Source organism: Ahaetulla prasina, chromosome 3 (assembly GCF_028640845.1).
Source record: "Ahaetulla prasina isolate Xishuangbanna chromosome 3, ASM2864084v1, whole genome shotgun sequence".
Lineage (NCBI taxonomy): Eukaryota > Metazoa > Chordata > Lepidosauria > Squamata > Colubridae > Ahaetulla > Ahaetulla prasina.
In genome coordinates this window covers 214469447-214482492 of record NC_080541.1, presented here as the reverse complement: position 1 = coordinate 214482492, position 13046 = coordinate 214469447, and the positions used below count along the sequence as shown (strand labels likewise).

Genomic DNA, 13046 nt, shown 5'->3' with positions numbered 1-13046 from the left:
TGGTTGGTGAATGCTGGCTGGAGAATTCTGGGAGCTGAAGTCCATACATTTTAAAGTTCCCAAGGCTGGAAAACACCAATCTAGGCTGCTGTTTAATATTTTATTACTAGGCTGCTCAGAAATTCAGAAGTTGTCTAACTTGACTTTGCTGGCTGTCTCTCTCTCTCTCCCTCCCACTCTACCCACCCCTCTCTCATACACACACCCACACCAAACAATAAAGAGTAATGAATTATATTACGTTACTCTCTCTCCCTCCCACCCCCACCCTCTCTCTCATACACACACACCAAACAATAAAGAGTAATGAATTATATTACATTAAATTACTTAAATTTATTATTAAATAAATGAGGAACCTGCATAATAGTAAATATTTTTTTAAAAAATGTCATTAGGAGGTAGTTCCAGGTCACACAAGGTCTGCAAACCTCAGAGAATGCTCTTGTGTGGCCTTGCAACCTCTGAAAAGAGCAGGAAAGTATGGCCTGATCTCACTTGCTTTTGCATGTCTCCAGAAGCCTTTCAGAGGGTCCTCCTAGCAGGGCCCCTTCACAGGACTTCCAGAGAGTCTGGAGGTCTGGTGTATCACCAAAAATGCCATGCCATGTCAGCAGTGATATGCATGTCATAGGTCATCACCAACTAAGACTGAATGGGATAAGGCAGAGCCGGGAGGAGAGCAGGAGCTGAACCCATGACTAGACATAAGAAGACTCCTCACAGCTCAATAATTGGCAAAACAGAACTTTGCCATGGGAGACTCGGAGATCATTTTTTAAAAAAATGTCAGTAATCATTCTTATGTGCAAGGAAAAACATCAGCAAAAAAACCCAACACCACCAGTAATTGCTTTGCACTTACCATAATCTGTTACTTGATGTTGCTAAGTAAGTAAGGTGTTAGATCTTACAGAAAAGCTGCTAGAAGAATGTTTTTGTTTTAAAATTAAGCATTAGGTAAACATCAAAGAGGAGATGTACTGATTATGAACTTGAATGGATTTAACTGCTCCCTTTGCCCTTTATTGTTTGGCTGAGTGATCTAGAAGTTTTATTTAAACAAATTGGGGAAAAAAACTTCAGAAAAAGGGGTAGCATTGGCGCGTTATGCATCTCCTTGCGTAATAACCTTTTTATGCCTAGAAAAAAAGACAGAATAGAAGGACTGGAAATCTCCGAACTACACTACACAACAATACTAATGAACAATCTGTGTAAGCAAACAGTAATCTAATACAAATCTAGCCATTTGAGAGATGAGATGAAAAGAAAACACTAAACAAAGTTTTATCTCCTTTGATAGGGATGATGTCTATGACTTTAATCAAAGTGGATTTGATGAACCTACAATAAAGCTTGGAGTAAGAAAATTATAGCATATTAATATGTCAATAATTATATTCAACAACATTACTTATTATTTGGAATTTATGCTTATTAATTCACTCCAAAATATAGTTTGATTCTATAGCAGTTTCACCCTTCTCTTGGCTTACATTAAAACTGTACTCTGCTGTAGCTACTGGTATTTCTTATAAAAGAAGGAAAGAATAGACAAAGTTATTAGAATTAGTCATCTCCATGTCATATGAAGTTTTCCTTACTAATAGTAAGGATACTTCTAGTTAGTTTTGGTGCATTTTGGTCAGTGTTATCACAAGCTTAGCCTAGTCCAGTTTTACTTGAGCATGTTCCCGCAGTTGTATGCAAGCTAAGAACACAAGCCTAGAGATTTGCAAATCAATATTCAATGGACTCAACTTTACTGGAGAGGTTAGTGTTTTTCAACCTTGATAACTTTAAGATGTGTGGACTTCAACACACAGCATTCCCCAGCTAACAAAGTCCACCCATCTTACAAAGGTTGAAAAACATAGGGCTAGATAGCCATTTAAGAATGCTGAAGCACTGAGCAGGAAATTGGGCTAGATCTTCTATACAGATAGTTCTTAATTTACTATTATTCATTTAGTAACAGTTCAAAGTTACAATGGCACTGAAAAAAGTGACTTACGACTGGTCTCCTTGCACCTAAGACACCATCCCCACCGTCATATGATCAAAATTCAGGTACTTCACAACCTGCCTGTATTTACAACGGTTGCAACATCCTGGATCACATAATAGCCATTTGTGACCTTCTCAGCCAGCTTCCCAACAAACAAATTCAATAAGGGAAGCTGGATTCCCTTAACAACTGCAGTGATTCACTTAACAACCACAACAAAAAATATAAAACTGAGTGTGACTCACTTTAACAATTGTCTTGCTTAACAATAGAAATTCTGGCCCCAATTGTGGTCATAAGTTGAGGACTGCTTGTAATAACTTTGCTGATCCTTGCATTCTATTGTTTGTTGTATCCCACCACTAAAAAATACTGACACACTAAGATACATTTATTTTGAAATTGTAATCAGTATCAAAACCTTATGTATTGTCATGCTCATAGAACAATAAAAACAAATAGTATTTGTAAAGAAAATAAAGATTTTAAAACAATACGTGATACTGAGGTCATTTTTAAAAAGTACCAATTATCTTTTGTAAAAAGAGTTTTTATAAAAATTACAGATATACAATTATAAAAATGTATACAATTTTCATTGAAAAAAATAGGAAGAATGGTTTGTTTACTTGACAAAGCTTTACAAATAGGCAGAAAAATCAGCTACAAATGGAACTGTAATGCTTGTGCTGTTTATTTAGGTCCAGGAATTAAATCTTATTAATTTAGAAGCTACTGGTGTACTCCCAAAGAAAATGTAAGTATCCTTTCTATCAGCAGAAAAACTTGTAAATAAGAGCTTAGATAATGGCAATACTCTAAATACATGTTTTGCGTTGGTTTGGCAGAGGAAAAAAATCTAGATGATATGTGATACGTGCTTTAGTTGTGGAAAATGGTTGTTTTCCACATATGCAAGTAAATAAAAAATTAACGATTTGTTAACGATTAACCAAATGAATGATTTATTTCTATTCTAATTACTACAATAAGAATGTTTTTATTTGTTTTAGGACTCAGAAAAATGAAACAAGCGTAACCCAAAAGAAGCAGGAAAAGAAGGTATTTTTTAAAAGGAACGTAATTTTAGTAAAAGTTGTATTTTGTAAATACAAGGATGTTGGCGATATTTATAGCTCAGGCTATATAAATTATATATATATAAGGGTAAAGGTTCGTTCTCCGAGCTTGTTGGTTGGTTTCCGGTGATCACAAGACCCATCACAAGACTCACTGATGACTCACAGCTGATCCATCAGAAGACCCTCTCTTGACACACCCACACCTGAAGTCCTTGTAAACAGAACACTGACACTGATGTCTCCTAAACTCCACTGCAAATGTTTCTTAGCCTGGTAACGAAACGTTTGGAAATGAACCCACAAGCTCAGAACGAACCTTCGCCCTCACAAGGATGTTTATTTAAAGTAATAGTTTCCCTTAGCTGCTATTATGTATATTTAGTATGATTGCTAGTTTGGATTGTGCTTTTAATGCTATATTATAGGTTGCTGTTGCAAGATGGACAGCTATACAGACATTGGCATGAGGAGAGGAAATACCGCAATTTTACAATGTAAAACTGCAAAATAAAATCTTGAGATTTTTTTTATTGCCTTTTAAATTTTTTATTCAGTTGAATCTCACTTGCTTTAATTTAAAATACTATATATTGGGGATGTTAAACCTGTGTTGTGTTAAATCTCCTTGATAGCAGCTAGACAAATCACAAAGTTAATTAGGTTAGTAGAATTGTGTCTAGTAAGATCTCAATTATAATTAATTTACATAAATTTAATACTGGTTTTTACAGGATTGTACTGGTTTCCAAGTAGAATATGCTAATGAAGATTTAAGTCTTTGAAGAACTTGTATCTTTGACATTTGAGAAAATGCATCAGCTTGAATTTAATTTAATTAAAAAAAAATTTTAATTAAATTAAAAATTAAGATCTAGATTTTCATTTATATGCATGGTATGGGATAGGTTACAATATTTTAACAGACCATTCAATTAAACAGTAATTGCTTTTAAAATATACTAGTAGATAAAATGGCCTGGTGGTTGAGGGTTTTTTTGTTTTGTTTTTTGGTCATATCTAATCAGAAAAGTGTTTTGCAGTTCTATAAAAAAATAAAAGTTCTTTTAAAATAAAATAAAAATACTTATTTTTAAAAAAACATGATTTTTTTTTGTTCCATAGGGCAGGACAAATAGAAACTACAAGCATCTTTTTAGTGACACAGACACCGAATATAGAGGTGATGATACCAACACAGATATTAGCTGGTTAAGGGAATCAAATAGAAAGCCTAGACCTCAGCTCGTAAATTATGGCAGAGCCAGAAAACCAAGGAAGTCCAAAACTCTGAAACCAGGCAAGATGTTTATTTATTACAAAGCCTATAAATCAGATTATTTTTTTTGTAATTAAAATACAGTTCTCTTGGGGTCAATTCAAATATTGGTATTTAAATGAATTCCAGAATCTTGGTAGGAATGCTCCCTCAAGTTTCCAAGCAGGAAGTTTGCTAGGCAGAATACAGTCCAACTAATGTTCATCCTTACACAACACACTTATACACAATTGATAATATTAACTTTTGGTATAGGTCAAACACTGTTAAAAGGTAAAGGTTCCCCTCGCACATATGTGCTAGTCCTGTGATGGCAAACCTATGGCATGTGTGCCAGAGGTGGCACACGGAGCCATTTCTGCTGGCACATGCGCTGTCGCCCCAGGTCAGGTCTCGGTGGAGTTTCTTTTGTGAGTTTCTGTTTCCCTGCAAGCGATGAAACAGAAGCTCATGAAAGAAAAAGATCTTACCTCTTGCCACGCTGCCGGTGTTGGGATGCCTCATCTCCCACCGGCCAGCTGGTCTTTGGGTCTCTGCTATGCATGCGCGCATGTCCACACATACGCACGTTTGCTCGTGCATCTTTCAATTTGGGCATGCACACGCGCAGTTTGGACATTCGGTATCTAAAAGGTTCTCCATCACTGTGCTAGTCATTCCCGACTCTAGGGGGCAGTGCTCATCTCCGTTTCAAAGCCAAAGAGCCAGCGCTGTCCAACGATGTCTCTGTGGTCATGTGGCTGGCATGACTAAACACCAGAGGTGCATGGAACACTGTTACTTTCCCACCAAAGGTGGTCCCTATTTTTCTACTTGCATTTGTTACATGCTTTCAAACTGTTAGGTTGGCAGAAGCTGGGACAAGAAACGGGAGCTCACCCCATTACACGGCACTAGGGATTCAAACCGCTGAACTGCCAATCTTTCGATCAAGCTCAGCGTCTTAGCCACTTAGCCAAACACTGTTATCTCCCTACAATTATCCATTTCTGGTTGGATTTTTTAATAAAAAATAGACCTAGAAATTGTTGGACTTAAACAAAATAGAAAAGCTTTATATTTGCCTGCTAAATACATATTCAAAAGTAAGCTCTGCTGAGTTTAGTGATATTCACAATGAGGATTGGCCTTAAATTATTTATTTGTATTATACATGCAGAGAAAAATGCAAGGTTTTTGTTCAGATTTTCAGTTTATTGTGCATAAAGCATCTCTGATTCATTTCTGGAATTGGATATGCTATTTCTTCTTGTCATTTCTAATCAGAATATATGCTTCATTTTCTCTAAAAGTATAAAAGTACTTTTAAAATATAGCTTATTTTTCAAATTGCATTTTAAAAAGAATCTTCTGTATTTCCTAATCCTTTTGCAAACTGTTTCTGCTTTGTTTTTTGTTCTTCCACTACTCGTGCAAATACACAGAACTAGAGATACGAATGCACTGAATATGTCCAAAACATCCCTACTCTTATACTGAGGTTACACTTTTGCTGCTGAGTATAGCATGCTTTGTATACCTAAATTACATTCTAGCACACTACATTCCAATAAGAAAACATTAAAACATTTTATCTTAACTGTATTTTTATATGTCCCTTGATTTTTGCATCTTGTTATTTTAGTTACCAACAAATATCTAGTTTGACGTCATTGAGAAAATATGTAAATATTTCACATGCCCATAAAATATTTTCTCCAGCTCCAGCACTTGTCCTGAAGACACAGTTAGATATTTGACATTCCAAGATGGCATGTTGGCCTTGAGCAACTTTTTGCAGCTTCCAGCTTTCTCCTCCAGCCACAGTCACCAAAAATGCCTGGCCTCCTTTTTGCCACAGGAAAAACATACATTCAAACAAAATCAAGCAAACCTCCTGCCCTCATTAAGCTTTAATTTATTTTAAATAAGAAAAATCTTTCAAACTCCCTACCCTAGAAAAGTACAGAAAGTGTGGCAGGGCCTCACTTTTACTATCCAGCATTTATAATCAACATTTCTGCAGTTTTGGTTTTATCTGAGCAGCAGTGCACATATTTGAAAGACAAGCAGCCAAGTACTGAGGTGGCCATAGTCCAGATTGAGTACTTCTTCATCCTGTTGCCAAATCACTGCAATCTGGACTGGAATTTCTGAAGTTAGTTTAAGAGCAACACAGGAGACAAGCATCTTAGGCTGCTGTACAGAATTGCTTGACGTTTTTTCTAGGAGTATCTTCTACCGTTCATCATTCCTACCCCATCCCATATCTTGACCCCATATTAGATACCATCTAATAATTTCTGGAGAGTCTTGTATCTTCAAGAAGGTGAAGGTAGACTTCAGTCTGAGATAACTTTTAATAAAGGGTTTATTTATTTGGCCCAGAGTCACCTCTAGGCAAGATGGGCGGCACACAAATCAAATACATAGATAATAAATAAACAAATAGAAAATAGATTTATAGGGCTGTCCAACTCACACACAGTGTCTCCAGGCAGTATACAACATTACAAATTAAGACTAAAACCCCAGGCCCCCCTCCCCTTGTCAGTGACTTCCAGAAAAGTAACAAAAAGGTGGCCACTCTTATTTCTAAGGAAAAGATGTTCCAAAGGGAAGGAGTCACTACAGAGAAGGACCTTCTAGGTTCCATTAGGTGTACTCCCTTAATTTATTCTTAGGTTTCTTTATTATATTTGTATTCTATTACTTTATAAATACCTCAAGGGTGACCATACATAATACTGCTTTCTCCCCAGATGGAACCTGCATCATACCCTGCCTTCCTGCTGCTGTGGGCTGAGTAGATATAACTGGATAGAAGTGGTCCCTCAAATCTATTTCTAATTCATTTTATTTTATTTACTTTTATTTACTTATTTATTCATTCTTTCCATTTATATCTTTCAACAGCAGCTCTAGGCAGCCACCACAGCTTAAAAAAAGACTAAATACAGGCAATAAATACCAGTAATGTCTTATGCTAGTAGCCTTCCAGTTACACCCATTATTCTTCAACCATCTTTGTGTAATTGTGGATTGATTGTGTAATTCTAAACTCTGTTTCAAATGCCTTGGTAATTTCTTTATTGAGATGATCAGAAGCAGTGAAAATTGAATGATAATTGTTTTGATCATGGTAATAGGATATAATTAATCTTGGGCTTGTTTTGTCATTAACTTTGAATTTTTAGATAAATTCTCTATATCACCAGGGATGAGGGAAATATCTCCACCCACGAAAAGCAGAAGTAATAAGGTGACTCTTTCAATTGTTCTTGTTTACAAGCATTGAAACTGTTTTCCACACTGAAGGGGTTAAATGATCAGATTGTTTTTTTAAAAAGACTGTTCAATCTGTTTAGCAGATTGGAATGGAATAAACCAATCTTAGCAGTTTTTTTTCAGTCTTTCTAATTTGCTATTCTTGCCTTGATGGATTGTCCTTTGTTTTCTAATGTGGTAAAGAAATACTTTGAAGCCTATTGTATTAAGCTGGTAGGGATGATTATATTGAGGTTATACAGGTAGTCCTCAACTTATGACCTCAATTGAGCCCCAAATTTATGTTGTTAAGCGAAACATTTGTTAAGTTTTGCTCCATTTTACGATCTTTCTTGCTCCAGTTGTTAAGTGAATCACTGCAGTTGTTACGTTAGTAATACAGATGCTAAGTGAATTTGGCTTTTCCATTGACTTTGTGCATTAGAAGGGTGCAAAAAGTGATTGTATGACCCCAGGGCACTGTCATAAATATGTTGCCAAGTGTTTGAATGTGATCATAGAGATGCTGTAATGGTTGTAAATGTGAAAAACGGACATCTTTTTCAGTGCTGTTGTAACTTTGAACAGTCCCTAAATGAATTGTTGTAACTTGAGGACTACCTGTACCTAATTAGCAATCCCTTTTTGACCAGTTTGTCCCTTCTTGTGATGAATTAGACATGGAAATTTCCCAACAAGCTATGATCATCCAATGTACTTAACTTGGCCTTTTCTGAACTACCATCCTCTATAGCAGGGGTCTCCAAAGCTGGTGGAGGAACTCTGGGAGTTGGAGTCCACAAGTCTTAAAGGGACCAAGGTTGGAGACCCCTGCTCTATAGGCGTTCCTATTCTCCTCCAAGCTTGTCTAGTTGAGATATAATAAATAACAGTGTTCTTTCACTAGACTGCACAAGACAGGGATTGCTAACATACAGTCTCTGAAGTCAATCTCTGTATTGAATTTTACATTGTAAATAGCTATGAGACATGCTAAACAATTAAAAAAAAGATCTAACTTTAATATTAACAACAGTGTGCAAAGTATTTTTTTAAGTACCTATTTCTAAAAATCAGAATGATAACGGTGATGGGGAAAGAACACTACAGACTAGATCAAAAAACCTCAGAAAAGCAGCACTAGCCAAAAAATGTTACAAAGAACTCTCAAGCTCAGGGATAGAGAGTGAAGAGGAAATTTCTGAATATCTGAATAAGAGGAACACTTCAAATGAACGTGTAAGCTTTTGTATTTTATTGTACCTTTACTAAAAGTATATGTTCCTGGAATTTGTATTTTACGGCATCATTATTTTTGCTTCTGTTTTACCTAGAATTTGATTTTCAAAAGAATGGAATGGTATTTGTTAAATACCATTCCATTCTTTTGAAAATCAAATTCTAGGTAAAACAGAAGCAAAAATAATGATGCCGTAAAATACAAATTTTACAGAAGAAAAAGTGGAATAAATGTACGCTATGATTCAAAGAAAAAAAGTTTTACATAATTTTTAAATAGTTTTAAAAATAATATAAGGTTTTACAAAACCATTATCTCAGCTGGTTTTAATAAGTTCAATTACAATGTTATCAAAACCCAAAATCTTTTTATGAATTCAACTTAAGCAGCATAATTCTTGGAAAATATAGGGCATTCTCTGTTCTTAACTATTAAAAAGAGCAATTTTGTAATTTCCTGGGAGGAGACTTGTAATCATAAGATGGTGTGGGCTGTTTCCAATTCCTGCAATGAGGAAAAAAAATCCAGCAATTAAGTGAAAAATCCATCACTGCAAGGATTCCTGTAGTACAGGTTGTCCTTGACCTATGATTTGCTCAATATAGTCATAAGTCATAAGGCTCGTAAGCAAGTCATCATGTGTCCAACCCAATTTTACTACTTTTTTTTAGCAGCAGCAGCCCTTAAGCAAATTGCTATGGTCATTAAGTGAATTCACAGTCGTTATAGCAAACACCACAATCATTAAGCAAACCCATTGTTTGCTATGAGGCATTTTTTTTGGGGGGGGGAACAAACCCTGGAAATAAGCACTAGTTTTCAGCAAAAATCATGGTCAGATGACACAGGTTGCTGCAAAGGGCTGTAAAAACAGGCTGGTTGCCGAGCACCCAAAATGTGGTCATGTGACTGTTGGGGGGGGGGACAACTATCAGAACTTCACAACCAGGTCGTAAGTGAGGGGTCCTTGGTGCTCTCTGAGCTTGCTTGTTTTCTTGCAAACGTTTCATTTGCAAACTAAGTAACATCATCACTGCTAGTCCTAACTAGTGCTAGGTTGTAAGTACATTGGGAGGGGAGTTCATTGTAACTTCGAATGGTCACTAAATGACTGATCGTAAGTCAAGGACTGTATGTATCCTTGCTATGCCGCTGCTGATGTTTCACAGGCAGCAGGTCATGACTATGTTATTCTGGATGTAAGTCATGGAATCTATTGTTATTCCAAACACAAAGCATGATGAGAGTTATACAGAAGTTGGAGCTGGCATAGAAAAGACAAACCAGAGTGGAGATGAAATATGAAGAAAGGGTAAATGCCATGATAAGAGAATAGGGTGGGAAACAAAACTGAATGAGGTGAAGGAAAGAGTACAGAATAACAGAATTGGGAGGGACCTTGGAAGTCGTCTAGTCAAAAGAAAGGAGAGAGGAGCTCATTTGATATCATAAAACTAAGCAAATTCACTAAGTCAACAGACTCATGTTTTAATTTTATCAACAAATATGAGACAAATCACAAGTAATGATTTGAAGAAGAAAAAATTACTCGATAAGATAGGTCTACAAATGCTTATGAGTAATTTTAGTACTAAAAGAGTAATGAAAATACAAGACTTATAAGCATCCAAGAAGGAAAGTAAGCTGAGGAAAAAATTAGTAGCAATGGCACTTAGACATAAATACAGCTTCACAGTGCTTTATAGCCCTCTCTAAGCGGTTTACAGAGTCAGCATATTGCCCCCAACAATTTGGGTCCTCGTTTTACCCACCTTGGAAGAATGGAAGGCTGGGTCAATCTTGAACCTGGTGGGATTTGAACTGCCAAACTGCAGGCAGCCAGCAGTACTGCACTCTAACCACTGTGCCACCGAGGCTCATAAGAAGAAACATGATTTTAGCACAGTAAACGATTTACTCACGTTTCCACTTAGAGCTTCCATTTTGAAAGTGAAACGATTTTTTAAAAAAATAACATATAAAATACTATTTTGCTTCTTTCTAAAATGCGCAGTTTACAGTAATTAGTGTGCAGTGAAACTATGTCTGATAAGTTTTTGTATCTCTAGCCAGAACATAAAATCACAGCAAAATCTAGAGCTGCTAATCAATCCAAGTTACAACATACAATTGCCAGTGAGACAGTCAGAGGAAAATTGATAAATCAGCCCGAAAGATCTACTAAAGCAAAAGATGACATGATAAAAAAGCAAATGGAATTACCATCATCTCCTTCATCTGGGAGTCCACCTTTCTCTGAGATAATGAGATGTAAGATTTATGTTTTGTTGTTATGTTTAACTATAGTAGGACAGTCTTAACTTAAATTTATGTAATTGAGATTTTTCACCAGTTAACAATTTTTTGATATCAGGTCAGCTCAATAAACTCCAGCAATTTTGCTATAATATTTTTCCAGTACTATGTTCAGATGTCTTGACCTACGGTTAGCTATAAATGCCTTATCACTCTAGTTGGCAATGTCTGTAGCTGCAGGGAAGAGCCTGCTCATGCAATCAGGTATATTTACAATTATCCATAAAGCTATAGATAACCACTTTTTTGATATTATCTATATATACTATATATTAATATCCAACAGGCCTGATCCAAAACTATAACTAAAATAGTATCCTTTTTTTAATGCAAGACACACTGGTTTTGTTTTTTTTAAAAAAAACCGTGATTCCCAATTACAGGCATAAGAAAACCTGCATCAGGAAGGGCATCCGGGCAGTAAATGCTCAGCTTCATCCAGTCACCCCAACTCTACCCCAAATTATGGGTTTACAGAGTTGTAAAAAGGAGTTTTATTGTATTTTCTCAGATATATCATAGCCAGTGGTGAAATGTAAAAATTGTTACTACCGGTTCTGTGGGCGTGGCTTGGTGGTGGGGGTAATGTGATTGGATGGGTGAAGAGGTTGTAGAAAAAAATGCTTTTAAAGGGTTCTGATGATCCCAGCTGAGCCATGCAATCATCAGAGGCTTTTTTTTTACTTTTAAAAGCATTTTTTCGGCCAAACAAAAAATGCTTTTCAAACTAAAAAAAAAACTACCTCTGATGATCGCACAGCTCAGCTGGGCATTGGGAGGGGGGGCATTTTTGCTACCAGTTCTCCAAATCACCCACCGCCATCCGGTCCAAATTGGGAGCATTTCACCCCTGATCATAGCCTATAGCAAAAAACTGGGAATTAGTTCCTAAAATACTGTAATGTATTGTGCATTGTAACATTATTGTAGAGAACTAAAGCTCAGCAGCACAGCATTTCTCATGAAAAATGTATTGGAAAGTAGGAAAGCTTTTTGTTTTCAGAGTACTCAGCTTCAGGGACTAATGTACTGTACAATACAAGGCAACTTTATAGTTTTATTTTTCACATGTTGTTTCCTCATTTGAATTGTTCATAGTTTAGTGTTTCAGGGAATACAGCAATTTGTGTTTATGTCTGTCTGCTCCCTTTCCAACAGAAATTTGCAGTTTCACTTCTGTTTTAGATTAGTTGTAACTTGGTATGATTTATTTAACTTGGTATGATTTTTAAAGCTGGAGGATTGATTGTGATACATCTTAAATTTTAAAAAAGGCGTTGGGTAGGTCAGAAATGGATTCAATCAGTTTCTTCCGGTTTAATCATCTATTTTGACCTTCATGAAATTAGCTATTTTTAACAAACAAAGAAATGGGGGATTTCAATGACACATCTAAAGCAGAAGCTTCTGATCTGGGCTGTGCCAGAGAGGGGAATACACATCTGAGGCTCTCATATTGTTAAGGTTGATTCAATGTTGCAACAACATGTAGCCAATGTTTTGAAATCTGTTTATGGAATTTGTTAAGGTTATGAGAAACATACAGAAGAATCTACTGAAGAGCATATATCAGTGAGAAGGTCATCCTTATCGTCCTATCTTGAAGAATTAACACCTGAAAAGGACAAATCCTTAGAGAATATGAAAGAAGATTTTACTATGGGAAAAATTAATTCAGAAACTGAACTATTGAAGGATCTTCCTGAAACTGAAGATCTCTCACCTGGGATAAGTCCGCTTTCTTTGGTAAATATTTACAAACTATTTTAAAATGAGTTTTCCACTCCATGAGTTTAATTTAATTTATTAAATTATTAATTTAATATTAATATTAATTCAAATATTAATTTAAAGCTTCCAATCTTCTGCACTGAT

The 13046-nt window shown here is 35.9% G+C and overlaps 1 protein-coding gene across 1 annotated transcript in view; it reads left to right on the top strand.

Annotated features, from left to right (window-relative positions):
• SYCP2 (synaptonemal complex protein 2) overlaps nt 1-13046 on the top strand; it is a 48815-nt gene that overhangs the window by 30812 nt on the left and 4957 nt on the right. The window contains exons 27-35 of the mRNA XM_058176705.1: nt 1147-1217; nt 1307-1364; nt 2713-2768; nt 3025-3073; nt 4216-4390; nt 7546-7610; nt 8693-8854; nt 10925-11126; nt 12700-12917. Of these exons, the coding sequence (XP_058032688.1) occupies nt 1147-1217; nt 1307-1364; nt 2713-2768; nt 3025-3073; nt 4216-4390; nt 7546-7610; nt 8693-8854; nt 10925-11126; nt 12700-12917 (1056 nt within the window). The remainder of the gene's footprint in view (nt 1-1146; nt 1218-1306; nt 1365-2712; nt 2769-3024; nt 3074-4215; nt 4391-7545; nt 7611-8692; nt 8855-10924; nt 11127-12699; nt 12918-13046) is intronic.